Source organism: Dreissena polymorpha, chromosome 2 (assembly GCF_020536995.1).
Source record: "Dreissena polymorpha isolate Duluth1 chromosome 2, UMN_Dpol_1.0, whole genome shotgun sequence".
NCBI lineage: Eukaryota > Metazoa > Mollusca > Bivalvia > Myida > Dreissenidae > Dreissena > Dreissena polymorpha.
Genome location: NC_068356.1, coordinates 18,665,104 through 18,692,679, shown reverse-complemented (window position 1 = coordinate 18,692,679; position 27,576 = coordinate 18,665,104). Strand labels below are relative to the sequence as shown.

Here is a 27,576-nt window from a genome sequence, read left to right as displayed (position 1 = left end):
AAACACAAATATTTATAATTGTAATTAAACATGTAACATTTTCTTTATAATAAACCATAAGCTTAATGTACCATCATGGATGCTTCGAAATATTATGGGCTACTGTGACGTAACCTTTGGATAAAGACATTGAAAACAACAACGCAACAATAATTGGTTCCAACATAAGCAATAAATAGAAATTTCCGTTAGGTAGCGAAAAAAACATTTGTGTTGGTCATCATAAGTCTTAATTTATTAATTAAAAATGTGAGCAAGCCAGCAATACAACGTGTTCTGTCTATTCTAATAAGTATGTTACAAGAAATATCTTTTTAAAAAGATATACGGCGTTGATTGTGGTTGTGGTTGATGAAAGATAAAGAGTTATATCAATGAGACAGCAAATGCCTTTTTCTGCGCCGTTCTTAGCAGCATCACATGCAAATCAATTATGTTGCACCAGATTTCGTGGCTTATTTTGCATTATTAGATATTGTTGACCATATATCTATAGATATAGAACAGAAATACTTAAGAAGAATGGAAATTAAATGAAAATATACGAGTCAATAGCCACACACGAATCAACCGTATATATTTGAAATATTAATACGCTCGTTCTTTGAACAGACATGTTGTAGTAGTTTTTCGGACATAGTTGTTTGATTCGACTGTTAATAGTATCATGAATCATGGCGCTCATGCTTAATAAATTGGTCGCTATGGTGGAATAATTCTTATTAAATTAATCAAAACTAGTACTTATCATGGAATTATTGAAAAAAATCTTTTATTGACATACTGTAATTATATCGCCGAATATCTGTGATAAAGATATTTCTGGTCATGTTCACCGGGTTAACACGATAGAGTTTATATAATAAAGTCTTGTAATGACCGCGAACTGAACTTTATACCTTGCAAGATGGAATGCAATGCATTAAAGTGAGGTCACGATTCCACTGCTGGAACGACGGTTTGTTTAAAGCTTTATACTTTTACGTGTTTTTTTAGGTGTTTCGAAAACAATTTAAGTTAACATATTTTGGTCAAAATGAATATCAGGATAGCGAACAACAATATTTATCTAAAATATACGTTATCACATAATCCAATACAGTAGTAATAACTAAATATGAGAACACAGCATTTAAGCACAAATGCTATGGCGCTGACAATCTTCTAAGTGTAAAGAGGCACACACAAACTGTATTGATGTCGTGAGTTGAGTGTGATTGATGTCGTGAGTTGAGTGTGAAACTGTTCTATCCCTCAAGCCGAATCAGTTGAAGGAGAAAAGCTGGCTTAAACAGCTACGCCGAAAAAAGAAGTGTTCAATGAAAAAAAGTTCACTGTCAAGGAATGTGAGTTTTTAAATATCAATGAGGTCATTTGTCCACTGATGACTGCTTGTAAAATCATCACAAGGGAATTAATTAGGCTATTCGATCATTTATTTAGCAATACAGAGATATAACAAGAAACCGTCGGAGACGGGTGATGCTCCCCAAATTTTTTTTTGTCACAATATTGCACTATATATTCAGATAAAAGGAAACGTCTTGAGGGCACAGTAGTTGGGGGGGGACAAGAATTTTTATATATAAAATTTCAAAGGGCCATAACTCTGTGAAAAATCATCCGACCAAAACCCCCTGATAATATGCACATCTCCTCTTGGTAGTGAAGCTTCCCATAAAGTTTCATTGAATTCCGGTCATTAGTTGCTGAGAAATAGCCCGGACAAAAATTGTGCACGGAGGGACACACAGACGGACTGACAGACGAAGCGGCGACTATATGCTCTCCCCAAATTTTTTTGGAGGAGCATAATAAAGACAGGACTCGTTTAGGTATATTTATTATATATGTTACAACTGTCAACAAACAGACCCTAAGTGAATCTATAACTAATGGCAGATCTGGAAAATAGGCAAACCATTATTGCCTCAGGGCAATCAGCTGGCCAGCTAAGGTTCAGAATGTGAATATTGGCTACTCAGGTAATCAACAGGTAACCAAGACATATCACTTGGCTGCATCTTGGCAAGAGGAATGCAGTTTATAAATTTTATTATTGTTTTGCCTAGATCCGGCTTAGATTGTAGACATTTTTTATCTGTGCTTGGAAATGAATTGGGATTTACATGATCACCCTGTTATTCCATTCAACTGTGGGAGAAACAGGCATATATTAACACCAGGAGCTACAAATTGCACTTACTAGCAGCAGTAAATGTCACTAAGCAAGCAATGTAACAGCATAAATCTGAATAGTGCCTCAAATAAATCATCTTAAATTGTAGTTCTGGCTACCATAACTTTAAATGTCGCTTTTTATGATTTTTGACTGGCGCGACTTTATAGTTATGGACCAACCCCATTAGGAAAGTCAACCAGAAATTCCCGAAAAGTTGACAGTTAACTAAGACCGGTCCAAAACAGCTTTTAAATGCAGTTGTTGGCCCAAATCAACCACTTGATTGGAAAGATTGACATTTTTCACATTTATCTGATATATTCTTTCACAAAATACTATCTTAAACATTTAAAATGTATCTATTCTGCTCTTACATATCGAGAAAAACAGCAATGTGACAGACTTTCTTGAAATGCGAATCTCCCGAGATTTCACGGTCATATGACGTTTTTTCTATTTTTAGTAACAAACCATGTGCTCAAGTGTCTTCAAATTCAGAATGACTTTTCCCGGTATTTTAATTATTCTGGCTTATTTTGTAAACAAATTGTAGTGTCAATACAAAGTCAAAGTAAATATTGTATAAAACTACCTGATTCACAATGAAATCAGTCTTATAATCCACCAGACGTAAGTTGTTAATCACAAATAAAAGATTTCAGAAAACGAAAGTAATGTTTACAATTTCAGCGTAAAATGTCAAGGTCGATCCGAAAGTATCCAAATGAAAACTCGTCACGTGACAAAGCGACAATGGCGTCAAAATTGTGAATTTAAGACTGATGAGAGTTATTTTCATCTATTGTAAGATGCATTTGAAACATTTGAACCTTAAAATATTCCTCGATGCAGTAATTTATATTCATTCACCAATATATGTAGAAATGTATCCAAGAAAATGAGCTTTCTTTGATTTATAGCGTGACATAAATATGTTACGACTCTGGTTGACTTTCGATACGGAGTTAGCTTCAGCGTACAGGTCTGTCAATACTATATAAACTGTATGCTGAAGTTTCTTTAGCTACTTAAATTGATGACCGGTGGTTGACATAAACACCATAAGAACATAATGTTGCCGTAACCTACCATATTCTTCTGATGCTGCTAGACATTTTACAAAAATTGCATTACTGATTCTGACATTACCTGGCCTGAATCTTCTTCAGTCCTCTCCCCCTGGTCCCCTTCCTCTGGCCCTTGATCTACAGCCCCTACTTCCTCTACATTCACTGTCACAACTGGAATGGGCCCTTCATAAGCTAACCCCTCATTATCCAACCCTTGCTTGTCCCCTTTACTTATGTCTGGTTTCCCTGCTGCAGAATCTTTGTTATTTGATACCACATCATCATAATCAACAGGTAACCAAGACATATCACTTGGCTGCATCTTGGCAAGAGGAATGCAGTTTATAAATTGTATTATTGTTTTGCCTAGATCCGGCTTAGATTGTAGACATTTTTTATCTGTGCTTGGAAATGAATTGGGATTTACATGATCACCCTGTTATTCCATTCAACTGTGGGAGAAACAGGCACATATTAACACCAGGAGCTACAAATTGCACTTACTAGCAGCAGTAAATGTCACTAAGCAAGCAATGTAACAGCATAAATCTGAATAGTGCCTCAAATAAATCATCTTAAATTGTAGTTCTGGCTACCATAACTTTAAATGTCGCTTTTTATGATTTTTGACTGGCGCGACTTTATAGTTATGGACCAACCCCATTAGGAAAGTCAACCAGAAATTCCCGAAAAGTTGACAGTTAACTAAGACCGGTCCAAAACAGCTTTTAAATGCAGTTGTTGGCCCAAATCAACCACTTGATTGGAAAGATTGACATTTTTCACATTTATCTGATATATTCTTTCACAAAATACTATCTTAAACATTTAAAATGTATCTATTCTGCTCTTACATATCGAGAAAAACAGCAATGTGACAGACTTTCTTGAAATGCGAATCTCCCGAGATTTCACGGTCATATGACGTTTTTTCTATTTTTAGTAACAAACCATGTGCTCAAGTGTCTTCAAATTCAGAATGACTTTTCCCGGTATTTTAATTATTCTGGCTTATTTTGTAAACAAATTGTAGTGTCAATACAAAGTCAAAGTAAATATTGTATAAAACTACCTGATTCACAATGAAATCAGTCTTATAATCCACCAGACGTAAGTTGTTAATCACAAATAAAAGATTTCAGAAAACGAAAGTAATGTTTACAATTTCAGCGTAAAATGTCAAGGTCGATCCGAAAGTATCCAAATGAAAACTCGTCACGTGACAAAGCGACAATGGCGTCAAAATTGTGAATTTAAGACTGATGAGAGTTATTTTCATCTATTGTAAGATGCATTTGAAACATTTGAACCTTAAAATATTCTCGATGCAGTAATTTATATTCATTCACCAATATATGTAGAAATGTATCCAAGAAAATGAGCTTTCTTTGATTTATAGCGTGACATAAATATGTTACGACTCTGGTTGACTTTCGATACGGAGTTAGCTTCAGCGTACAGGTCTGTCAATACTATATAAACTGTATGCTGAAGTTTCTTTAGCTACTTAAATTGATGACCGGTGGTTGACATAAACACCATAAGAACATAATGTTGCCGTAACCTACCATATTCTTCTGATGCTGCTAGACATTTTACAAAAATTGCATTACTGATTCTGACATTACCTGGCCTGAATCTTCTTCAGTCCTCTCCCCCTGGTCCCCTTCCTCTGGCCCTTGATCTACAGCCCCTACTTCCTCTACATTCACTGTCACAACTGGAATGGGCCCTTCATAAGCTAACCCCTCATTATCCAACCCTTGCTTGTCCCCTTTACTTATGTCTGGTTTCCCTGCTGCAGAATCTTTGTTATTTGATACCACATCATCAGCTGTGGCCTTGTATTTACCATCTTCACCCATTGAATCTTGGGTATTTTTCGGTTCCCCTCCAAGTTTGAGCTTTCTCAACTTATTTCCCATCTTTGTTTAGATATGTAATTCCTCAAGAAAATTATGCCACACAATCAAGAGAGAACACATAAAAATATATTCTCAATCTAGAATCCAAAGTAATAATTTACACCCAATATTTCACACCAAACAGCCTGAGAGCTATATAAAATCTAGAAAATCCGAAATGAAAACAAACTAAAGAAAGAATGCACACATTTCCAGATATTCCACCACATCACCTGCCAATGTATGTATGCCTCTTTCCCAGTTTCCAATATGAACACTAGGATTTTGTCTCACTATCACAGCTGGTTCTTGGCTTCCAATACAAACCAGCAAAATAAGATACTCAACCTAACTCTCCTCACTACATACACAGCCAACTGTTGCTGACAACAATGGTACAAGGACGAGGTAGAGATTTAAACCCAAGCTTTCAATCCACTGTCAGTAGTACACCTCACACTAATTAACATGCAGCAACAGTACAGCACTGCTAACCAGAGCGCAACCAAAATAGCATAATTTACAACTTAAGCAACATTGGGACATTTTCATAACACAGTCTTTAGGATAGTATAAGTGTTTAAGTGACTTTCATAGCATAGATGATTGTAAAAGTTGAAAGAGGAACTTTTTCACAGATTTTTCTGTATTTGTAAAATGTCATTGAATGTTTTGCTTACGAAACTAAAATTGATAGAATAATTAACAAACTTACAATTTTAAGAAAAATTAGAATGACCTAAAAGGAACCTTTGATAGCAAAAGGTAAAGCAATACCACTGGACCATGTATGTTTCCCAACTCTACAGCGTATCCTAAAGGCTATGAGAGTTATAAATACATATATTTTTCAAATTATCTATTAAAAGCATAACAAACTATTACTATCTTATAGCTTTGGATTGATGATAAAATCCATCAAACCTAGGTTAAAACCCACTGCATTAAAAACACACCACATACCAAATACACAATTGTGAAATTAAAAGAGAAAATGCTTGTGTTTGGTGAAATTTTCAGCAGCACAAGTCACAATGAGGCAGATGTGTGGTCATTGCATTGTTAAAAGCCCATCAACTGACTCACATCAAGTGTTGAAATGTTGGCTATTGCTATCAGGAACACTGATTTTCTATGGGTTAACTTTATTTAGCGAAATATTCATATTTGTTGATTTTGAGTATTTATGTGACTTTGAACATCTATAAAACAGCTCAAGTGAGTCTATGAATGATGTATTGTATTTACATACACAGTGTGGTGCTGAATTTAGATGGCCAACATGGGCTGATAATGTAATTTTCATACAATTCTCTGATTGTCATCAATTCTCTGATTGTCATATGGCTCTAATATTAAATTTTTATAAGAATGTGCAATGGCATGTTGAAATCTTTCCAATCTCAGTTTAACATTCTTTGTTGTGTTTTCGTTGATAAAGCAATTAATATCACCAAATGTACCAAACAAAATCGCAAACATAATGGAGGGTTAATTGACCAGTTCTGAATATGGTCAAATAAAGCCAAAGTGATAAAAAACTCAACCTGCAAACAAAAAAGCTTACAACAAGTTAGGGTGGGACAGGTAGGTGGAAACATTCAAGTTTTTGTTAAGGCTTTATTAAAACAAGCGATGTGTTTGTGAAACGCTATGTCCCCATATATTTGACCTTCGACCTTAAAGGATGACCTTGACCTTTCACCACTCAAAATGTGCAGCTCCATGAGATACACATGCATGCCAAATATCAAGTTGCTATCTTCAATATTGCAAAAGTGTACATAATCTGAGTAATTTTGACCCATATAAATGACTTTTGACCTTGAAGGGTGACCTTGACCTTTCACCACTCACAATGTGCAGCTCCATGAGATACACATGCATGCCAAATATCAAGTTGCTATCTTCAATATTGCAAAAGTGTACATTAAATGAGTGATTTTGACCCATATAATTGACTTTTGACCTCGAAGGGTGACCTTGACCTTTCACCACTCACAATGTGCAGCTCCATGAGATACACATGCATGCCAAATATCAAATTGCTATCTTCAATATTGAAAAAGTTATGGCCAATGTTAAAGTTTGATGCAAACCAACAAACCGTTACAAACAAACCAACAAACAAGCCAACAGACAGGGCAAAAACAATATGTCCCCCACTATAGTGGTGGGGGACATATAAAATATGCCAGTTGTTAATACTCTATACATGAATTACCTGAAAGTAGATAACCTCACATGAAGTTGCCATGAGATTTAGGAAATATATAGAGAAGTTATTTCAAATGGGAGCAATGTACCTGCCATAATATTTACTAGAATTGTAGGCTTTCCATCACTCAAAATAACGTTATATCAATGTCTGAATAGGAGATATATAAAGTTGCATAAACGAATATACATAAATTGTGATCATAATCCATATACTTACTTGACATTTATACTATTGTTTACAATTAAAGCCTTACAAACTAGAGCTTTGTCACAAATGTGACGAATACTCCCACATGCCGCATTGAATATTTTGCATGTTGTCTTCACAAAAAACAGCCCACAACATGCTCAATGTTTAACATGCGCTAAGTGACCCAATGACCTTGTTTTTGACCCGGCATGGCCCATGTTCGAACTTGACCTACACATCATCTAGAAACAACTTCTGACCAAGTATGGTGAAGATCGGATGAAAACTACTTGAATTAGAGAGCGGACATCATGCTTAATGTTAAATAACGCACCCCGTGACCTAGTTTTTGGCTCAGCATGGCCCATATTCAAACTTGGCGTAGAGATCATAAAACTTCTGACCAAGTTTGGTTAAGATCGAATGAAAACTACTTGAATTAGAGAGCGGATACCATGCTCAATGTTTAAAACGCACTAAGTGATCCCGTGACCTAGTTTTTGACCTGCCATGACCCATGTTCGAACTTGGCCTAGACATTGTCTAGATACAACATCTGACCAAGTTTGGTGAAGATCGGATGAAAACAACTTGAATTAGAGAGCGGACACTTAATACAGACAGACCGACCGACAGAAAAGCTCACTCCTATATACTCCCCTAAACTTCGTTTCTGGGGATATAATAAATACATGTATTGCTGTATTTATATTTGATAACATTTAAAAGCCCTGAGCAGCTGTTGCAAATGGATTTATTGAAGAATGCAAACATTGTAACCTGGATAATAGTTTAAAATTGACAACAGAACAATTGTAGCATAAAACACTTAAGCCTTCTGGCAAAAATAAGTTTAATGTATAACATCTGAGGTTTGTTTTCTTGATATGTATCACATAAAATGAGACTGCTAATGGAGACTAACAAGAGGCCCATGAAGGCCTGAATCGCTCTACTGGCTGGAATCAATAGGGCTCAAGCCCTTGATAGTATGAACAATCTGAGTAAGTTTTAAACAAACAGACCCAAAATGGGAAATTCATCGCATAAACAAGAAGAAATGTAAAATTAAAACTTCAAATGGCTCCTCTTCAACATTAAGTTGGACAAATTTTCTTCACTCTCAATGGCGTTCTGGCCCTTGATGATATAAAACATCAGTTGAAGTTTCAAAAGGATAGAACTTTATAGGTAAACAAACAAGAAATGTGTTTGTTGGAAACACTATGTCCCCTTCTGCACCGCTTTGATTTTTTTTTTGACCTTTGACCATGAATAGCATGAACCAATGATTTTTTCAAACATAAATAATCGATGTAAAATGCTTGCAGGAATAGTATTTAAGGTTTAAGAAGGCATTTTCTTTTTGTTTTAAAGGATTTCTTTGAAAATTTTATTTTTTATGAATTTTTTGGCAGCAAGGGGTAGCGCATTTTAAAATGATGTAATTAATTTTCTGACAAAAAACTGGTACCATAAGAAGCATGAAACAATAGTTTTTTAAAACATATGTAATTGATGAAAAATGAGTGCAAAGATAATAAAGCAATTTTTATTGTATTTTAATATGTTACTATAAAAATTCTATTTTTCATGATTTTTTTGCAACAAGGGGTTATGAACTTTAAAATATGTTATTGGATTTTAAGACAAAAACTGGTACTTATAATGATAATACTATGATGCACTTCGCCAAACCATTTATAATTATATTGTTTATTCTTGAACATGTATTTCCCCCTTTCACTAAAAATACCACTTTTGATCAGAAAATTCATATATAATGATTTTTACATTTTTTTCAACAAGCATATAGCCTCTTTTTATTTGTATTCAGTCACAAGTTCTTCTCAGCCACTTAAGGGTTATATGTTGCCTTTCTTTTACTAAATGAAAAATAATTCTACACTTTGAGACATTTCATTAAATATTTCATGTCTTTACAACACCCAAAGGCTAATAAATTTAGAAATCAAGTACTTCCATACTTACATGACCATTCTAGGCGGGTAACCTAGCAACCTTGATTTGTTCATATCTTCCTATCAATCTGTTCTATGTGTCGTGAATCATTTGATCGGAAAACATTTAATGTTTGTTATAACTTTTAAATAATTCAATGTTCAAAGTGATACTGTTATTGATAAACCAACATACTGGAATATTTTATTAATTATTTGCATTTTATCTTACATGCGTAATATTTGCCTAAATGTTTTTCAAACTATAGAGAAATCTATATACAATTGATAACTTTTATAAAAAAAAACACATTAATGAAATGGAAGTTAAAAGATAATAATAAATAATACAAAATTTATCAAATATTCGTAATAATTTCCAATATAATTGAGTGACTGAGCTATGGGAATTAATAAAACTCACGGATGAAACAAACAATTTAATTATGATTTATTTTTCAATATTTTATGCACTTAAGTTTAGCCTTAATGCGTATTTATAAGCATTTATAGACAGTGTCCCTCCCCAAAATCAAGGAATTATTACTTGTTATTCATTTGTGTAATGGTATACAATAATTTTGTGGTAGAATATTTGAGAAAAGCATTTGAAACAAAACTTGCCAGTGCAGAAATTTTCCATATGGTTACGGAAATTACCGATCGTCAGTTTCCGAAAAACAATTTGTCACGGTTTCCGAAAATACGATGGTTGTGCCCAAAGATTTTGGTGTTACTGACCATTACTGGTTTATATTTTAATGATTTCGATTCTCATTTGATTAATTGGTGATTTCAAGGCTGATAAACTTGAAATATGCAAGCTATTCTGTCTTTGTGCATATGTCTGTTGATACATCTGTACAATTGGTAATTTCCGTAACCACTCGTTACATTGTAGCAGACACAAGTTTAAATCAAAATTCTTATGTTTTACACAAATATTCGACCTCTTTCTTGCTAAATACTACGAATGATTTAAAAGTAATATTGCATTGTTTTCAGCCAGGAACACTGTCTATGACCGCGAAAAAAAACATAACAAACTTTTTGATTTACGATTTGTACTTTCTAAATAGCTTGCATGCTGCATGGCATTGAATGTTCCGCAAGATGAATATCTCAACTTTATTTATTGGATAATTTCGGACTGTTTCATCCAATCAGAAAATAGCTTTTAAACATAATTTAGATCCATGTTAAGCGAGATAATAAGGTACCACTTTTTGTTCACTGCCAATTTGTGACATTACGAGTTGCCTCCCTTGTTGGTTCATGCTACCTTGAAGGATGACCTTGACATTGACTTTTCACCACTCAAAATGTGCAGCTCCATGAGATACACATGCATGCCAAATATGAAGTTGCTATCTTCAATATTGCAAAAGTTATGGCAAAATGTTAAAGATTTTCATTTTTTTCCTCAAATTCAAGGGGAGATAATTCTGGACTTATAACTCCAATATTGCTCATTTTCAATAGGGTTTGACTCCTCATTCATATTAAGACACTGTGCAAGTCGGGAAATGATTGGATGAAAACTGTGGACTTTATTGCGTTAACAAGCCTTATTTCACAATTTTCTCAAATTCAAGGGGAGATCATTCTGGACTTTTTACTCTGATGTAACCCATTTCAATAGGGTTCGAGTCCTCATTAATATCAACACACTAAACAAGTTTGAAAAGAATCGGATGAAAAATGTGGACTTTATCGGATAAACAAGAGAAAGTCTAACGCACACACACACAGACAGACAAACATCATGCCATCCCAAAAACACAGAAAATCAGGAAGAATATTCATCCATAAAAAGCTTCTGAATGTTTATTTATTAGCTACATTTAGTGAATATTAAGTGGGAACAAATTTTAATGTCCAGGTGATGATGGTATCTGCAAATAGATATTTAAGGAAGTTTGATTAAGCAGTCACATTAAAGTAGTGGTGATGCATTTATACAGGGAACACAACTTGTTTTATTAACCACTTGTATAACATTTGCAATACAATTTTTTGTAGTCTTATGATCTTATCTATTTGATAATCGATACACTTGAATACAGATTATTTAAAAGCACTTTAAAAAAGATATGTCATTGGCAGAACAACTTAAAGTATGCAAATTGAAATTTATGACATAATATTAACTACACATTATGCACCAACTGAAAACAGTGACTTTGATGTCTCAACATGTTCTCCCAAATTAAGTTTTGTACTTTATTACACATTGCATTCAAAAGTATGATCATTTCCCGAAGCAGCTATGGATTTTATATGAATGCCATGCCAATCATAAAGGATTGTTTTCCATGTATTGATAGTTCATATTGATATTGCCAGGACAGAATAATGAACTAAGTTTAATCAACTGGAATGAAGAAAACATTGGCCACTGATGGGAACTTCAATACATCATGTATATGTACTGACAGAATGTCTCAGATGAATTCAGTAATGTAACATGCTTTAAGTACTACTGCAATTTTAAGAAACTGAGAATTCTGAACATAACTTCATTTGAAATGCAGAATTTTCAAATAATGTATAATATTTGCGATAAAATGTAAGGGAAAATATCTAAATAATTTGTCAACACAACCTTGCAACTTGATATATCTTCAAAGTGGTATCACACAATGACAAATTTACAAAAATCAATATTTCACTCCACTACCACAATTTAAGTGTTGAAAGGTGTGTCATATATATACGTAACCTTTGAAAACACACATACTTCTAGCATTATTATGCATAAGTGGTTACATGTGTTCATGTATTTGTCCTTTTATATGAATAACATTAGAACAGCCATAGATTAGGAGAACTTCGGTATTCTCAATGATTTTGTTAGCATTTTTACAAAAAATGTAAAATTTAATATGTTCAGCTTACAAAACTTTACAAAAAAAACTCTACATAACTAATTTGGGGCCATCCATAAAGTAGGTCACGCTCCAGGGGAGGAGGGGGTTTGCAACAGTTTGTGACACATGGGGGGATGGGGGTGTCAGGCCATGTGTGACATCATTTTTTTTATTTTATTTATTAATAAATGACAAAGTAAGTATGGCCCTGACAAGCTCATTTACGGCCATTTTTGACCTTTGAACTCGCGACACACCGTCCAATGATGGAGAACAAATGTGCCAAATGATTTTAAAATCTCACAATGAACAACATAGTTATTGCCCGGACAAGATTTCAGGACAGACCGACAGACAGACCGACCAACAGACTGACAGACAGACAGACAGACAGACAATGTGACTCCTTTATTATATATAGCCCTCATTACCAATGGTAATGGGGGTATAAACATATTTTTAGTAAAACTTAATAGCATTAAAATAATTTTCAAACAATGTGCAAAACATTTTAATAAGTTCTATGTCAAAATAACATGATATAAAGTATCTCGGGTGCCTACATGTTTTGTCCCCAATGTTGCAAGGAGCGCTAGTATCCTGTTGCAAGCCTTGTTTTATGTATAGCTTTGCTTCCTCGAGCCAGAAATAATATTATTTCTATGTTGTCCATTACATAATTATGTTGCTGTGCGAGATATTCAGAATTTATTTTTAACATATAATAGCAATTATTGGTATACACAATTTTTCGGATTCAGAGGTAATATTTATATAATTTATTAATTATTATCAAGTTTTGAAAATCTAATTCTTATCCTGTATATAAAATATTGCCTAATTGGAAGATTATCTAAAACATGACCTCACTTATTGCAAATGAAAAATGAGCAGATTGATAAATTATGTGTTTTATATAATTTGCAATTTGCATTTTGTGTTTTCAAATTCAATCTATATTGAGAACCGGTAAGTTCTTCAATGAATAACCGAGAAAACTTTTGACAGTTATTTTGAGTGGAAATTATATATTTTAATACATTTTGATAGTGAAGTGTGTTTCAGATTATATTTTAATGAGGTGTTAATAAAAACATTTTTTTTAAATTGTGATGTTCTTTGAGGGGGGGGGGGGGGCAGAGCAGAGAATTGTGACAGTTAATGTGACACAGGGGAGGATTATGGAGCTTAAAACAGGTAAAAATAGCATAAGGTACTTTATTGAAGGTCCCTTGGACAAAAAAACAAGAAAATCAAATATCCTGAAATATAATTAGCACTTCATACAAGAGATGTTCCTATCAACATCTTCCCTCAGCAACTGAGTCAACAACTGTTCCAGAGACAAATAAGTCTCCTCTTAACAATCTTATTGACAGCTTTATCCAATCAGCAGAAAACTCATTTCCTTTGCAAACACATCCAATGTTTCTTAATGGAAACCTGAGGAAAAGTGAACTTCAGATGCTCTTTCAGGCTTAAAATGTTTGTTAAACTGTTTTCACTATGTTTTGACTTTCACAGGTGCCCCATATTTTGTACCTTTGTCATTTCCAGATGCCTGCAATATTGGTTATGCACTCATACTTCAACACATGGTCTCAGTGAACATTTAACAACCATGACTTAATAGCTTGTTAACGAAATGAGGTAATTAGGTGTCAACCTCCTAAAGCTAACATAACACTACAGATTTTTTGTAAGACATTGCTTCTGGTTTTACAACATTGTTTATGTACATATACATAGGTACTTAAATATATATTTGCGATCCAGCTTTAAGAAGTCAAAGATTATGTAATCAACAGGAATGGATTCTATACCATGAAGAAAACAATTTATGAATAATGAATACCAATCTCCACGCAGAGTTGTCGTTCCTTGCTCTCACATACAACTCTGCGAAAGGCTCAGCACGCCATTTTGTCTATAAAATAGCTAAAACCGAACAAACGCATTCAATGTATATTTGATTGGATATTTAAGATCGCATGCATTAAATTAAGAAATATGACTTTTAAATGTACGATAAATCGTGTAAAAACTTGCGAGTTTTAATGCAACTCTTTGGAACTATTTTATTGTCCATTTACGCAGATGGAATCATTTCACGCACTTTACAAATGTTAACAATTGAACATAATGTTTATTGAGTGACGTTAGGAATTGCTTCGACGTGTGTATGTATGTTGGTTTCTTAACATCAAGAAACCAAACAATTTTATAATAATGAATTAAGACTGATATAAGATATCATGGTATGAGATGGTTTTCTTTAATGCAGTGAATGCAATGTAACCGTCGTGCAAGAGATTGTTTAGTATACTGTAACCTCAATGATGAACGCTTGGTATGATCATGACATGAATGAGACACTTTCATAACAATAGTCCGTTCTAAGCTCAACACAGAGGTGAATGTAATGTAACCGTCGTGCAAGAGATTGAATGAATACTTCTAAGTTGGGTATTTAGGAACAAAGCAGGGTAATCTGCCATTGTATTTATTTACACCTGAGGTGATTTGAACAGATTAAACATGCATTGATCAAGATTTTATAAGAACATTGAAGCCCACAACAGTTGTTAATCCAGTTTGCTTTTTATTTTAATGACATTGACAATAAGTTGAATGTTTTTATTATCGTTGTGTGATTTAATAAACTGGTTATACAGGTTTTAAAGATGGTGCATGTTCAGTGGTGCAGAAATCAAGATTTCCTCCTGCACATATTTGGTCATTTTGTCCTTTGGTCATTTGTTTCTTAATGGTTAGATGATAAATAACTTATGTTTGTAATGAAATGTAATGGAATATAAAATATATAACACTACTTGTTGGTTTCAGCTTAAAGCCATCATACAACTTTGAAACAATAAATTCTAAAATTATAATAAAAGTAAGCAAGTTGTTATGTTAACATTAATTGATGTTAATTAATAAATAGTGTAATAAAACATACAAACCCATTTTTAACTATTTTTATGATATCATTTGCCCTGAGACTTACTTTCTTGGTATCATTTTGTAGACGATATGCAAGGTCCTCAGCATCCAATGTGCGATTACCTCCCCTAGAAGGTAGGGGAGTTGTGCGCATGCTCTGCAGAGTTAGCTCCCTTACATACTACATAAAAAGTGAATAAATAAACACAATGAAACTTTTTGTTTTAAAGTAGTTAATTTATTGTTTCTTGTTTCTTTTTTTATTAAATCTAATAAATCAAATTAAAGACTCTATTAACATTGAATTAGTATTGATAATGTAATATTTACACATTTAGAAATATCAAACATGTTTATATTTATAAATAATTGACTCAAATTGAGTTCCATATCATTTTTAAAGCAATTACACCTTTTACCTGTTGATACATTTTTGTCTCTAAGAAACTTTATTTTTATTTATATATGAGTGGATCTTGTGTGAAGTCCAACTAAATCACAAGTAAATAATCCATTCTGTTTAAAATACACAAACTCTTATCCATCTATTTAGAAAAATAAGTTCAGTTATGCATATGCAAGAAAATGCTATTTTTGCAAATAGAACACAGTCATTGCAAGAATAATACTGGTGAACTATATAATAATATTTAAGTACACATTCAGAGTGCATTTACAATATTGGCTTAAGAGCATGTTTTTATGTTTTCATAACTTAAATATGACTTAAACACATTATCCCAGTAATGAGCCTAGAAAAAACAAGGATTATCAAAACATTTTCCAATAGTTTGTTCATGTTACTAGCCACTTTAAAGCCAGCCAAAATCACAAATGTCTTCAATATGTAATAAACATATCAATGGTTTATGTTAACTCTTAGCAGGCCTATAAACATTTGTAGACTATGGGATCAATATTGAACTTCAAGGTTTTGTGGCTAGTTAAACTGTTCAATTTAGGTAAAAGAGATAGTGATATCTGAGGTTAAACTATAGCTGGCATAAATCAACTAGCTAATTGTGTTAAACTGCTAATTTATTTCATTATCGTTGCCGTTATCTTTAGGTAAAGTAAATTACCTGATTGAAATGCATTTCTGAACTATAAGATTGCAAATAGTAGAATGCTTTGGTAATCGGAAAATAATGTTGATATTAAAGTTGATCCAACATTATAATTTGTGTTCCAATTTTTTTTATAAAGCATACAATTTATTCATGAATATTTCAAACAATCTTTAAATGTTTGCTTTTTGTATTTTAAAAATAAATCAATCTTTATTTATAAAATAATCAAATTACTTCCTGGACATTTTAAGCTTTTCTTAAACAGCAAAGTAATTAACAAAGGTTTTTTAATGAAGCGCCCACAAAATAATTTAACTAAATTAGCACCACTGTGCACATTTACAGTAATAAAAAGTTGAGAAAATACATAAAAAGACATTAAGAAGGACGAACAAATGATTGTTTACATCTTTATTCAACATTTTAACAATAACAATATTGACTTTGAGCTGTTCATAATGAAAACATTCACTATGGAATTATAATATTACAAGTAACACACTGATCATTAATCAATATGCAACTTGAAAACAATGTTTTCAAGCTTTTGAAATTTAACACTCATTACCAAAAAATAGCAATGGGAGGCAACTCCACTTCATAATGAAATGCACATGTTTGAAATAAACTCCCCTTTATAAATAATTTTTGACCAATTTTTCTCCATCACCATAAAAGCAATAATTATTTTGTCATGTAATGTCAGTATGTCTACAGAAATATTAAAATCTTAATTAAAGATAATGAACACATACTAAAAGAGAGAGACCCTTATGTAAAAACAGCATATTTGATACTATGCAACATGAAACAATTCATAGAAAATTCACATACATGTATATTGAATTATTTTGTGGATTGAAAGATGTCTAATGGCATATCCCACAGAAAATTATTGAAGATATATTTAGCATGCATAATCATAATTATCTTCCGCGAAAACACATTTAAATAATAATAAAGTTTAGCTATTAACTCTTTAATCACAACATCAAATCAGTTCAGAGTAACCTTCTTGGAAGTTTTTTTTAAATGTAAAATATTTAATCAGGAAGCACTTGCATTAATTGATTTACCAAAATATATTCATTTTACTTTTGAAGAACTTTAATCAAGAGTAAAATAAGAAATACATTCTTTATATATAAAGAAATTTACTTTTAGACAAAAACGCATTTAAAATCACAGTCCATCCCCGGCGAAATGTTGTTCATGATTTCATGAACACTTCAAGCCAATCAAGAACTGTTCATGAACGGTTCTGAAAAAGTTCCTTAGCTTGGTTCATGAACTTTTGGATATGAACTGTTCTTAAGACATGTTCATGAACTGTTTATGAATTATTGTTGAACATTTAAAAGTTCATGAACAGTTCTTCATCTAACCATAAATACTTAGTGATGAACATTTCATGCACAAGTATTTCTAACGACTTTTCGGAGACAGACTTTAAGGATCCATCATGAATAATTCATGAATTCCTTTGTGCTAGATGTTTCATACATATTTTTGAAAGTAATATTAAAATGTCTAGCATACAAATCTTGTAGATTTGTGAAACCTGTGAAGTTAGTATGAATATGCATAGTACTTTCACCACTGTAAGTTAGAGTTCTTGACCTGTTCTAGAGAATTTTAAGAACATTTGTAAAAGAACTGTTCAAGAACTGCCTTCAGGAACACTTCAATAACTTTTTAAGGACCTTTCCTGTTCTTGAATTATTCTTAAACTATTCTTGAACACTTTAAGAACTTTTTTGAACAACATGTTTCCTTCTGATGTTCTTAAACAGGTCTACACAATGTTTTTGAACGTATGATGGACTTTTTTAAGAATCCAATATGTTCTTAAAAGGATCTGTCATTGTTCTTGGAAGACTTAAAAGACAAGTTTAAGAACATTTTAAGGACATCTTATTTCAAGAACAGTTTAAGATGATATCAAGAACTCAATGTACATTGCATTGCTGTTTTTACAAAGAAAGAATATTGTGTGCACAGGAAGTTGAAACGGAAGGCACATGGTTAATGTTATATTTGAAAATGTAAGTCTTTAATAAATTACCGGCTGAACTGATCAGTCATTGGTTCCATTTCAAGTTCTTTGGCACTGTAAGTGTAACCATTTCAGGGAAAACATTGATTAGTAAATGATTCTTGAACTGAATATGAGACTATTCATAATCTTTTCAATACATGAATTATTCATGAACATATAGTGCAAAGTTGTATTATGAAATTTAAAGAGTATTATCAAACCACTTGTATCTCAGTTATTAGTGTTATATTTAAATTATTGTTATATGTTGCTATCAATATGTTAAGTGCTAATACAAGACATGTTTCTTCTTACCCTGACCTGTTTGTTGAGCTTTAGTAACACTTATGATAACCTTTGCATAAATTGACAAATTCTTGTTCATTAATAGTTCATGAACACTTCATGCCACCTCAGTTCATGAACTCTTGAAGAACTATGGTTCATGAACTATTCACTTACAGTTCGTGAACAGAAAATGAGCCATTGAAAAATAGAAGGAAAATGTTCATGAACTGTTCGTGAACAGCAAAACCCTGAAGAATTTTTCAAGAATTGTGTTGTTCATGAACTGTTCAAGAACACTTCATGCCATTGATGTTCATGAATAGTTCATGAACATTTCATGCCATAATGGTTCAAGAATAGTTCATGAACACTTCATACCACACGGGTTCAAGAATAGTTCATGAACACTTCATACCATTAGGTTTTAAAATATTTCATGAACACTTCATGCCATTAGTGTTCATGAACAGTTCATGAACTAAAATTTCAAGAACTTTTCACAGATGTGGCTCATTTTCTGTTCACGAACTATTCGTGAACAATTCATGAACTCAGTTCACGAACAGTTCATGAACTGTTCACGAATTATTCGTGAACTGCAGAACAACATTTCGCAGGGGATGGAATTTTATTCAAAACATGTTTTTATAGTAATTCTATGCCTTTCTTAAAGATTAGATTGGCAAGAAGTCCAGATTTCCTTATCTTTGCTTTATTTCTTTTAAAAATATGGACAGCTGCTTAAAACCAGAAATATTAATAAACTCAGAATATTTGAGCACCTGTCTTTCCATATTTCAAAATACATTTTTTTCATTAAAATTTTATTATTAAGCTATTTTTATTTTAAAATGACAGAATAACTGTAAGTGTAAAATTAAAATTGATTTTATACATAATGTAAATATCAATTTCCTTTGTGTTTGTTTATGTATTGATGTGATCAATAATCTAACATTTCACGCCCTAAAATTATCTTGATTTGAATGTTAGCCACATGATGCTTACAATCAACACAACAAGGCATAATTTATATGGTGAAAATGTGTGCCAAGTAAAATTAAAATCCCTCAAAGTATGGGCGAAGTAACAGTCTTGACAGCTTGGGGACAGCCTGACAGATGAGCCTACTGACATACTTACATGGGAAAGGTACAGGCTTAACAGGACAGATAAGCCAACTGACAGACTTACATGGGATTACAGCCTTGACAGTTTATGGACAGCAGGACAGATGAGCAAACTGACAGACTCACGTGGGAAAGGTACAGCCTTGACAGGATAGCTGAGTCAACTGACAGACTTACATGGGAAAGGGACAGGCTTAACAGCACAGATGAGCCAACTGACAGGCTTACATGGGATTACAGTCTTGACAGTTTGGGGACAGCAGGACAGATGAGCAAACTGACAGACTCACATGGGAAAGGTACAGCCTTGACAGGATAAATAAGCCAACTAACAGACTCAAGTGGGAAAGGTACAGCCTTGACAGGATAGATGAGCCAACTGACAGACTTACATAAGAGAGGTACAGGCTTGACAGGACAGATGAGCAAACTGACAGACTCACATGGGAAAGGTACAGCCTTGAAAGGATAGATGAGCCAACTGACAGACTTACATGAGAAAGGTACAGGCTTGACAGGACAGATGAGCAAACTGACAGACTCACATGGGAAAGGTACAGCCTTGACAGAACAGATGAGCCAACTGACAGACTTTCATGTGAAAGGTACAGCCTTGACAGGACAGCTGGACCGATGAGCCACCTGACAGACTTACATGAGAAAGGTACAGCCTTGACAGGACAGCTGGACCGATGAGCCAACTGACAGACTTACATGGGAAAGGTACAGCCTTGACAGGACAGCTGGACCGATGAGCCAGCTGACAGACTTACATGGGTTTACAGCCTTGACAGTTTGGGGACAGCAGGACAGATGAGCCAACTGACAGACTCACATGGGAAAGGAACAGCCTTGACAGGACAGATTAGCAAACTGACAGACTCACATGGGAAAGGTACAGCCTTGACAGGACAGATGAGCAAACTGACAGACTCACATGGGAAAGGTACAGCCTGGTCAGGACAGATGAGCCAACTGACAGACTTACATGGGAAAGGTACAGCCTTGACAGGACAGCTGGACTGATGAGCCAACAGACAGACTTACATGGGAAAGGTACAGCCTTGACAGGACAGCTGGACCGGTGAGCCAACTGAAGACTTACATGGGAAAGGTACAGCCTTGACAGGACAGATGAGCCAACTGAAGACTTACATGGGAAAGGTACAGCCTGGTCAGGACAGCGGGACAGATGAGCCAACTGACAGACTTACATGGGAAAGGTACAGCCTTGACAGAACAGCCGGACAGATGAGCCAACTGACAGACTTACATGGGAAAGGTACAGCCTTGACAGGATAGATGAGCCAACTGACAGACTTACATGAGAAAGGTACGGCCTTGACAGGATAGATGAGCCAACTGACAGACTTACATGGGAAAGGTACGGCCTTGACAGGATAGATGAGCCAACTGACAGACTCACATGAGAAAGGTACGGCCTTGACAGCATAGATGAGCCAACTGACAGACTTACATGAGAAAGGTACAGCCTTGATAGAACAGCCGGACAGATGAGCCAACTGACAGACTTACATGGGAAAGGTACAGCTTGACAGAACAGATAAGCCAACTGACAGACTTATATGGGAAAGGTACAGCCTTGACAGAACAGCTGGACAGATGAGCCAACTGACACACATACATTGGAAAGGTACAGCCTTGACAGAACAGCCGGACAGATGAGCCAACTGACAGACTTACATGGGAAAGGTATGGCCTTGACATGACAGATGAGCCTACTGACATACTTACATGAGAAAGGTACAGCGTTGACAGTTTGGGGCAGCAGGACAGATGAGAAAACAAACAGACTCACATGGGAAAGGTACAAGCTTGACAGTACAGCAGGACAGATGAGCCAACTGACATACTTACATGGGAAAGGTACAGCATTGACAGTTTGGGGACAGCAGCACAGATGAGCAAACTGACAGACTCACATGGGAAAGGTACAACCTTGACAGTACAGCAGGACAGATGAGCCAACTGACAGACTTACATGGGAAAGGTACAGCCTTGACAGGATAGATGAACCAACTGACAGACTTACATGGGAAAGGTAAAGCCTTGACAGGATCGATGAGCCAACTGACAGACTTACATGGGAAAGGTACAGCCTTGACAGGACAGATGAGCCAACTGACAGACTTACATGGGAAAGGTACAGCCTTGACAGTTTGGGGACAGCAGGACAACATGAGCCAACTGACAGACTCACATGGGAAAGGTACAGCCTGGTCAGGACAGCGGGACAGATGAGCCAACTGACAGACTTACATGGGAAAGGTACAGCCTTGACAGGACAGCCGGACCGATGAACCAACTGACAGACTTACATGGGGAAGGTACAGCCTTGACAGTTTGGGGACAGCAGGACAAGATGAGCCAACTGACAGACTCACATGTGTGTTACACTTCTGTAATAATGTTATGTTCACCTTTTATCTCCACAGGTAGCTGGAGTCTTCAATAAAGTTATATGTGAATAAAGATACAGTGTTCCGGATTGGTTTAACATGGTAGCAGAGCGAGGTTACGACCCTCGAACCTCTGGATTATGGGCCCAGCACGCTTCCACTGCGCCATGGGAAAGGTACAGCCTGGTCAGGACAGATGAGCCAACCGACAGACTTACATGGGAAAGGTACGGCCTTAACAGAACAGCCGGACCGATGAGCCAACTGACAGACTCACATGGGAAAGGTACAGCCTTAACAGGAATGCAGGACAGATGAGCCTACTGAGAGACAAACTGGGCCCTGAGTGATTCCAATATATCATGCCTTACATTATTATGCTTCTTCTTAATATATATTTATGCCCAAGGTCAGTTAAACAAATCATAAGAACTAGGAATCCTTAAATTTCATGTAATATTTGGTCTTAATATAATTGTTGTGAAAGCATTGGAATCTAAATTAATTAATCTAACAAATACAGTAGAATTGCAATAACTCAAGCTGGCAATTTCTCGAAAACTGTCGATTACTCGAGCATTAAAGGAAGTCCCTAACATTTCCCTTTAATTTCTATATAAAAATACCCGCAATAACTCAAACATGCGATTTTCGATAAATCGAGGATGTGTGATGGTCCCTGAAAGGCATTTCACACCTAATTAACTGGCAATTATTCGAAGACGCTTTCTCGTCTGGTCGATGCCAAAAATATTTGAGTTGTGAAAACAGCGCAATCAAGCAGACAAAAAATGCTTGATTAGGTGTGAATTTAGTCGCAGTTTGAGAAACACTGCAAATTGTCATCATTTGACATGCAGATAAATGCTGCACAGTTTTTATGATAATTCAATAAATACCATGCAGCAATCAATAATTATGATAAAATGTATGGTATAAAAGAAAGCGTAGCAGAAAATACATCCAAATCCATGTCGTGATCATGTTGTATTTCGTGTTTTCTTTGTCATGCCCATGTTCTTACCTTGTAAATAAAGCGTTTGCGGTCAGAAGTAAAGCATCACAAACCGAAACAGTGAAAAAAAGCTACCATGGATTACTCAAAAACTGCGATTACTCGACCATCGAGTTCAGTCCCGTGCGACCTCGATTTATCGCAGTTTTACTGTAATGTGATTTTGATTAATATACATTGACTAAAAGTTCTTTAAAAGTTCTTATACTTTACAAGGGGGTCTGAAAGGCCCAAAGTCGCTCACCTGAGACCAAAGGAGCCTTATAAGGACAAATGCCCCGCCCCTTGGCGGCCATGTATTTCAACAGACTAAACACATCCAAGATATCATTAAAACAAATATTCTGATCAAGTTTCAAGAAGATTGGACATTGAAAGTGACTTTTAGAGCAATAACAAGTTTTTTCTTAAGCTGTATATGGAAAAATGCCCTGCCCCCTGGGGGTCATGTTTTTCAAGCAACTAGAACCATTTTCAAACTCATCCAAGATATCATAAGGACAAATCTTCTGACCAAGTTCCATGATGGTCAGACAATATATGTGGCCTCTAGAGTGTTAACAAGGTTTTACTATAACCATATAAGGAAAGATGCCCCGTCTCCTGTCTGCCATGCTTTCCAACAGACCAGAACCTCTTTTGAACTCATCCATTGTATCATTATGACAAATATTCTGACCAAGTTTCATGATGGTCAGACAATAAATGTGGCCTCTAGAGTGTTACCAATGTTTTATTATAACCATATAAGGAAAGATGCCCCGTCTCCTGTCTGCCATGCTTTCCAACAGACCAGAACCACTTTCGGACTCATCCATCTTATCATTACAACAAATATTCTGACCAAGTTTCATGATGATCGGAGATAAATGTGGCCTCTAATGTGTTAACAAGGTTTTACAATAGCAATATAAGGAAAAGGAAAATGTTGACGCCGCACAACGCAGGACACAAGACGCGCAATGGACAAAAGGCAATCACAAAAGCTCACCATCAGAAAATTGTGCTCAGGTGAGCTAAAAAATGCCCTGCCCCTTGGCAGCCATGTTTTTTTAACCAATCGGAACCATTTTTGAACTAGTCCAAGATATTGTTAGAACGAATTTTCAACCAACTTTAATGAGGATTGGAAATAAATGTGGCCTCTTGAGGCAAGTGTTGACGCCACAGGACGCACAACGGACAAACATAATGTGCTCACCATGAGCACATTATGCTCAGGTGATCTAAAACAAAATGATATAGAAGATGTATAATGTCACAATGATTGATCCATATAATGTGGTTAAGGCACTTATTATAATTTTGTTGCAAGAATAAAATGTAAAGACAATGTTTCTTGGGCCAATCATATTTTTCTTGAGGCAATCATTCAGTCTTGGTCACAGAAAACTGTCAATATAATGTAATACTTACACCAACATAGAAATCCAACGGTAAACAGGAAATTGACATCTTCTATCACTGTCCATTAACACTTATATCACTTTTAAATCACAAAACAAGAATGATAAAATTATTTATCACTGCATCTCATAAAATATGCTTTCCTCACGGCTACAAAAAGGTGGCATTCTCCTCACCTATACATTTTACACTGGGTGACCAAAAACCACCCTGATAGTCAAATCATACCTGAGGTGCACTTTAACAGCATGACTTACATGTACACACAAGGATATTACTCCATGAACTTTATCAGGATTAAAATGTTTTATAAGCTTACTAACGCATTACTTACTTAATTACATAAGTATAACTATTTTAGAATTAACCGATTTTTTAAATGTCACACAAAAGGGATTTAAATTCTGCTCTATATGTACATGTACTTAATTGCAAATAAAAACAAGAGATCTTACGTTACAGAAATTGCTTTTAATGTAAGCAATTTAGTTTTTGCAGCCCTGCATGATAATCTTGGAGTAAAACATAGGCTCATGATTGATGTTTGATACACTATTCACACCCAGTATGTGTACTGTGGACAATATCATTGGGATACATTAAGCAATAAATATCAAGCATATCATAGCACTCCTCCAGCAAGGCATAAAAGGAATGGTGCAACACCCTGCTACCCTCAGGTCCCACCATGTCCCTTGGAGCTCCATCAACACCCTGCTACCCTCAGGTCCCACCATGTCCCTTGGAGCCCCATCATGCCCCTTTTTTATCAGATAACATCATTGTATAGGGAGTTTTTTGAGTAAATAAAACAAATCAGGTGTCAACAGACTCTCCCATCTTTTTAAATTGGATGAATTTTTTCCAAAATTAGGGATGTCTAGTATATTTATTTCTATATTTAGAATATTTCTTACATTCCTTTAAGCAAACAGCGCAGACCCAGATGAGACGCCGCATCATCAGCGCCTCATCTGGGTCTACACTGTTTGCCAAGGCCTTTTTTCTAGACGTTTGGCATAAATAGGTTCAATAATTAACTTATTTTATTATATGCTTTCCGGTGGTTTATAGAGAAATATCAGTGAAATAAACTGATAATTTCACTGTTTCAATGAAAATTATCAGTGAAAATTATGGATAATTTTCACTGTTTATGTTAAAAGACGTCATGTTTTTGACGAAATGATGTCATTTTCCCAGCAAAATTCTTTAGTCAAACTCTTTAACAATGTATATAAACTGTGAAAAAAAAGCATTAAATAAAAAGAAAATTTGTTGGGTTCGGTGGATTATCTATTTCAATTCACTTGTGATCATATAAAATATATATTTTCACTCGTGGCTGCGCGTGAGAATATTATTTTTTATGATCACTCGTGAATTAAAATCGATTATCCACCTGTTCCAACAAATATCCTCTATATCATTAAATAATTAGGAGAAGTAAACAGCTAGAAATGCACCAGTGAATCAGAAGTCCACCGATAGAGCATAAAAACACCTGCCTGCCTTTAAAATGTACTTTTGAGCATACTTAATAAACAAAATAGGTTATTCAAAACTGAGTTAATGTGATCTAAATCCATACTGCTACTCTTTGATTATTGTGTTTTCCTCTACCTGTACCCTGGGTTTTGATCGGCTTATTCAAAATATTTGGTAAATCCACTTATTAAAAATGTTTTGTTAACCCCTTATTTATAATGTTTGAAATTATTCTTTGGTTATTTATGGTTTGTGTTTACAAACAGATTGGAACAATGATGTGCTGTGTGTCTTATAAAATGTCTGTCCCAATCCCCATCTTGATCATGTGATCATCCTTATTTCATCATCAAGATACTGTTCAGCATACACAATACTATGTTCAGCTACTGCGCTGGCTGTGCTTTAGTCAACCATGTTAACCTCAAATATTGCTGGTCTGGTTGTTTTCAGGGTATGCATTGACTGAGTTGTAAACAATCATTTTATCATAGCTCATGTTGGTATATTTTTGTCATGCTCTTTCTGTCATGCAGAGTTCATGACTGTCATTTTACACGCTCCAGGATATCCAAGTTGTGTATTTAGTACTTTTGGCGTTCATCAACAATATTTGGACGTAAATTTAGTCCGTACTCACACTAATGAAAGCGATGACACTAAAATGAAACAAAAAATTTTGAATTGTGAAAAGGCCGTTCTTGACATTTTGAAATTAAAATGTATGATTTTCAAATGTCTGATGTCTGAAAAAAATGACTGTTTTTGTCAAGTATTGTCGATGTGTTACATTTGTGAAATATCCATGTCTTAATTGTGAACAGGCTGTTCACCGTCATTCTCTTAGAAGGAACAAAAGCCCTGGATTACCATATGAGGACAGCAACCTCAAACTTAAACACACACAGTCTTTGCCATTACCACCAAACCATTAATATGGACATATCAAAGTTATATTAAAATAGCCCATTTTGTTGGCAAGTTACTGAGCAGAAACCATTTTTGTATAAGCATACATGCCATACGTCCCGATCTCGGCGGGACAGTCCCGCTTTTGGGCGCTTTGTCCCGCTGTCCCGATATGAGACGATTTGTCCCGACATTCGTAAAAAACGATGTAAGGTCTATGCGTTCCCAATAAAATTCACTATTCAAGCTCTGTTTCGCTAACACTTATCCCCGTTAATCCCTTTATTGCCCCCAATTAACAATCCGATTCTACTTATCGTGTGTACCAGTGTTGTTTATGACACCTTATCAGCGATTTATCGGCTAATTATTGATTTCATCAGGCATTCACACCATGGTGGTCTTCAAGATAGTGGTTGCTTATTGCTATCGATAGTTTTATTATAATGAAATAAATGTTGAAAATGT

General features: G+C 34.8%; 1 protein-coding gene across 3 annotated transcripts in view; it reads right to left on the bottom strand.

The window, feature by feature from the left end:
* The window catches only part of LOC127866100 (cAMP-dependent protein kinase regulatory subunit-like), a 156,405-nt gene that overhangs the window by 46,466 nt on the left and 82,363 nt on the right, over positions 1 to 27,576 (bottom strand). Inside the window, exons 1-2 of one of the 3 annotated variants that reach the window (XM_052406504.1) lie at positions 15,763 to 16,223; positions 15,408 to 15,524 (exon numbers count right to left, since the gene is read on the bottom strand). The exons of 1 other annotated variant lie outside the window; for it this stretch is intronic. In XM_052406504.1, coding sequence (XP_052262464.1) covers positions 15,408 to 15,524; positions 15,763 to 15,774 — 129 coding nt within the window. In that variant the 5' untranslated portion in view covers positions 15,775 to 16,223. Of the gene's footprint in view, positions 1 to 4,880; positions 5,537 to 15,407; positions 15,525 to 15,762; positions 16,224 to 27,576 lie in introns of those variants that run through there. One more of the 3 variants, XM_052406501.1, reaches the window with a different exon arrangement.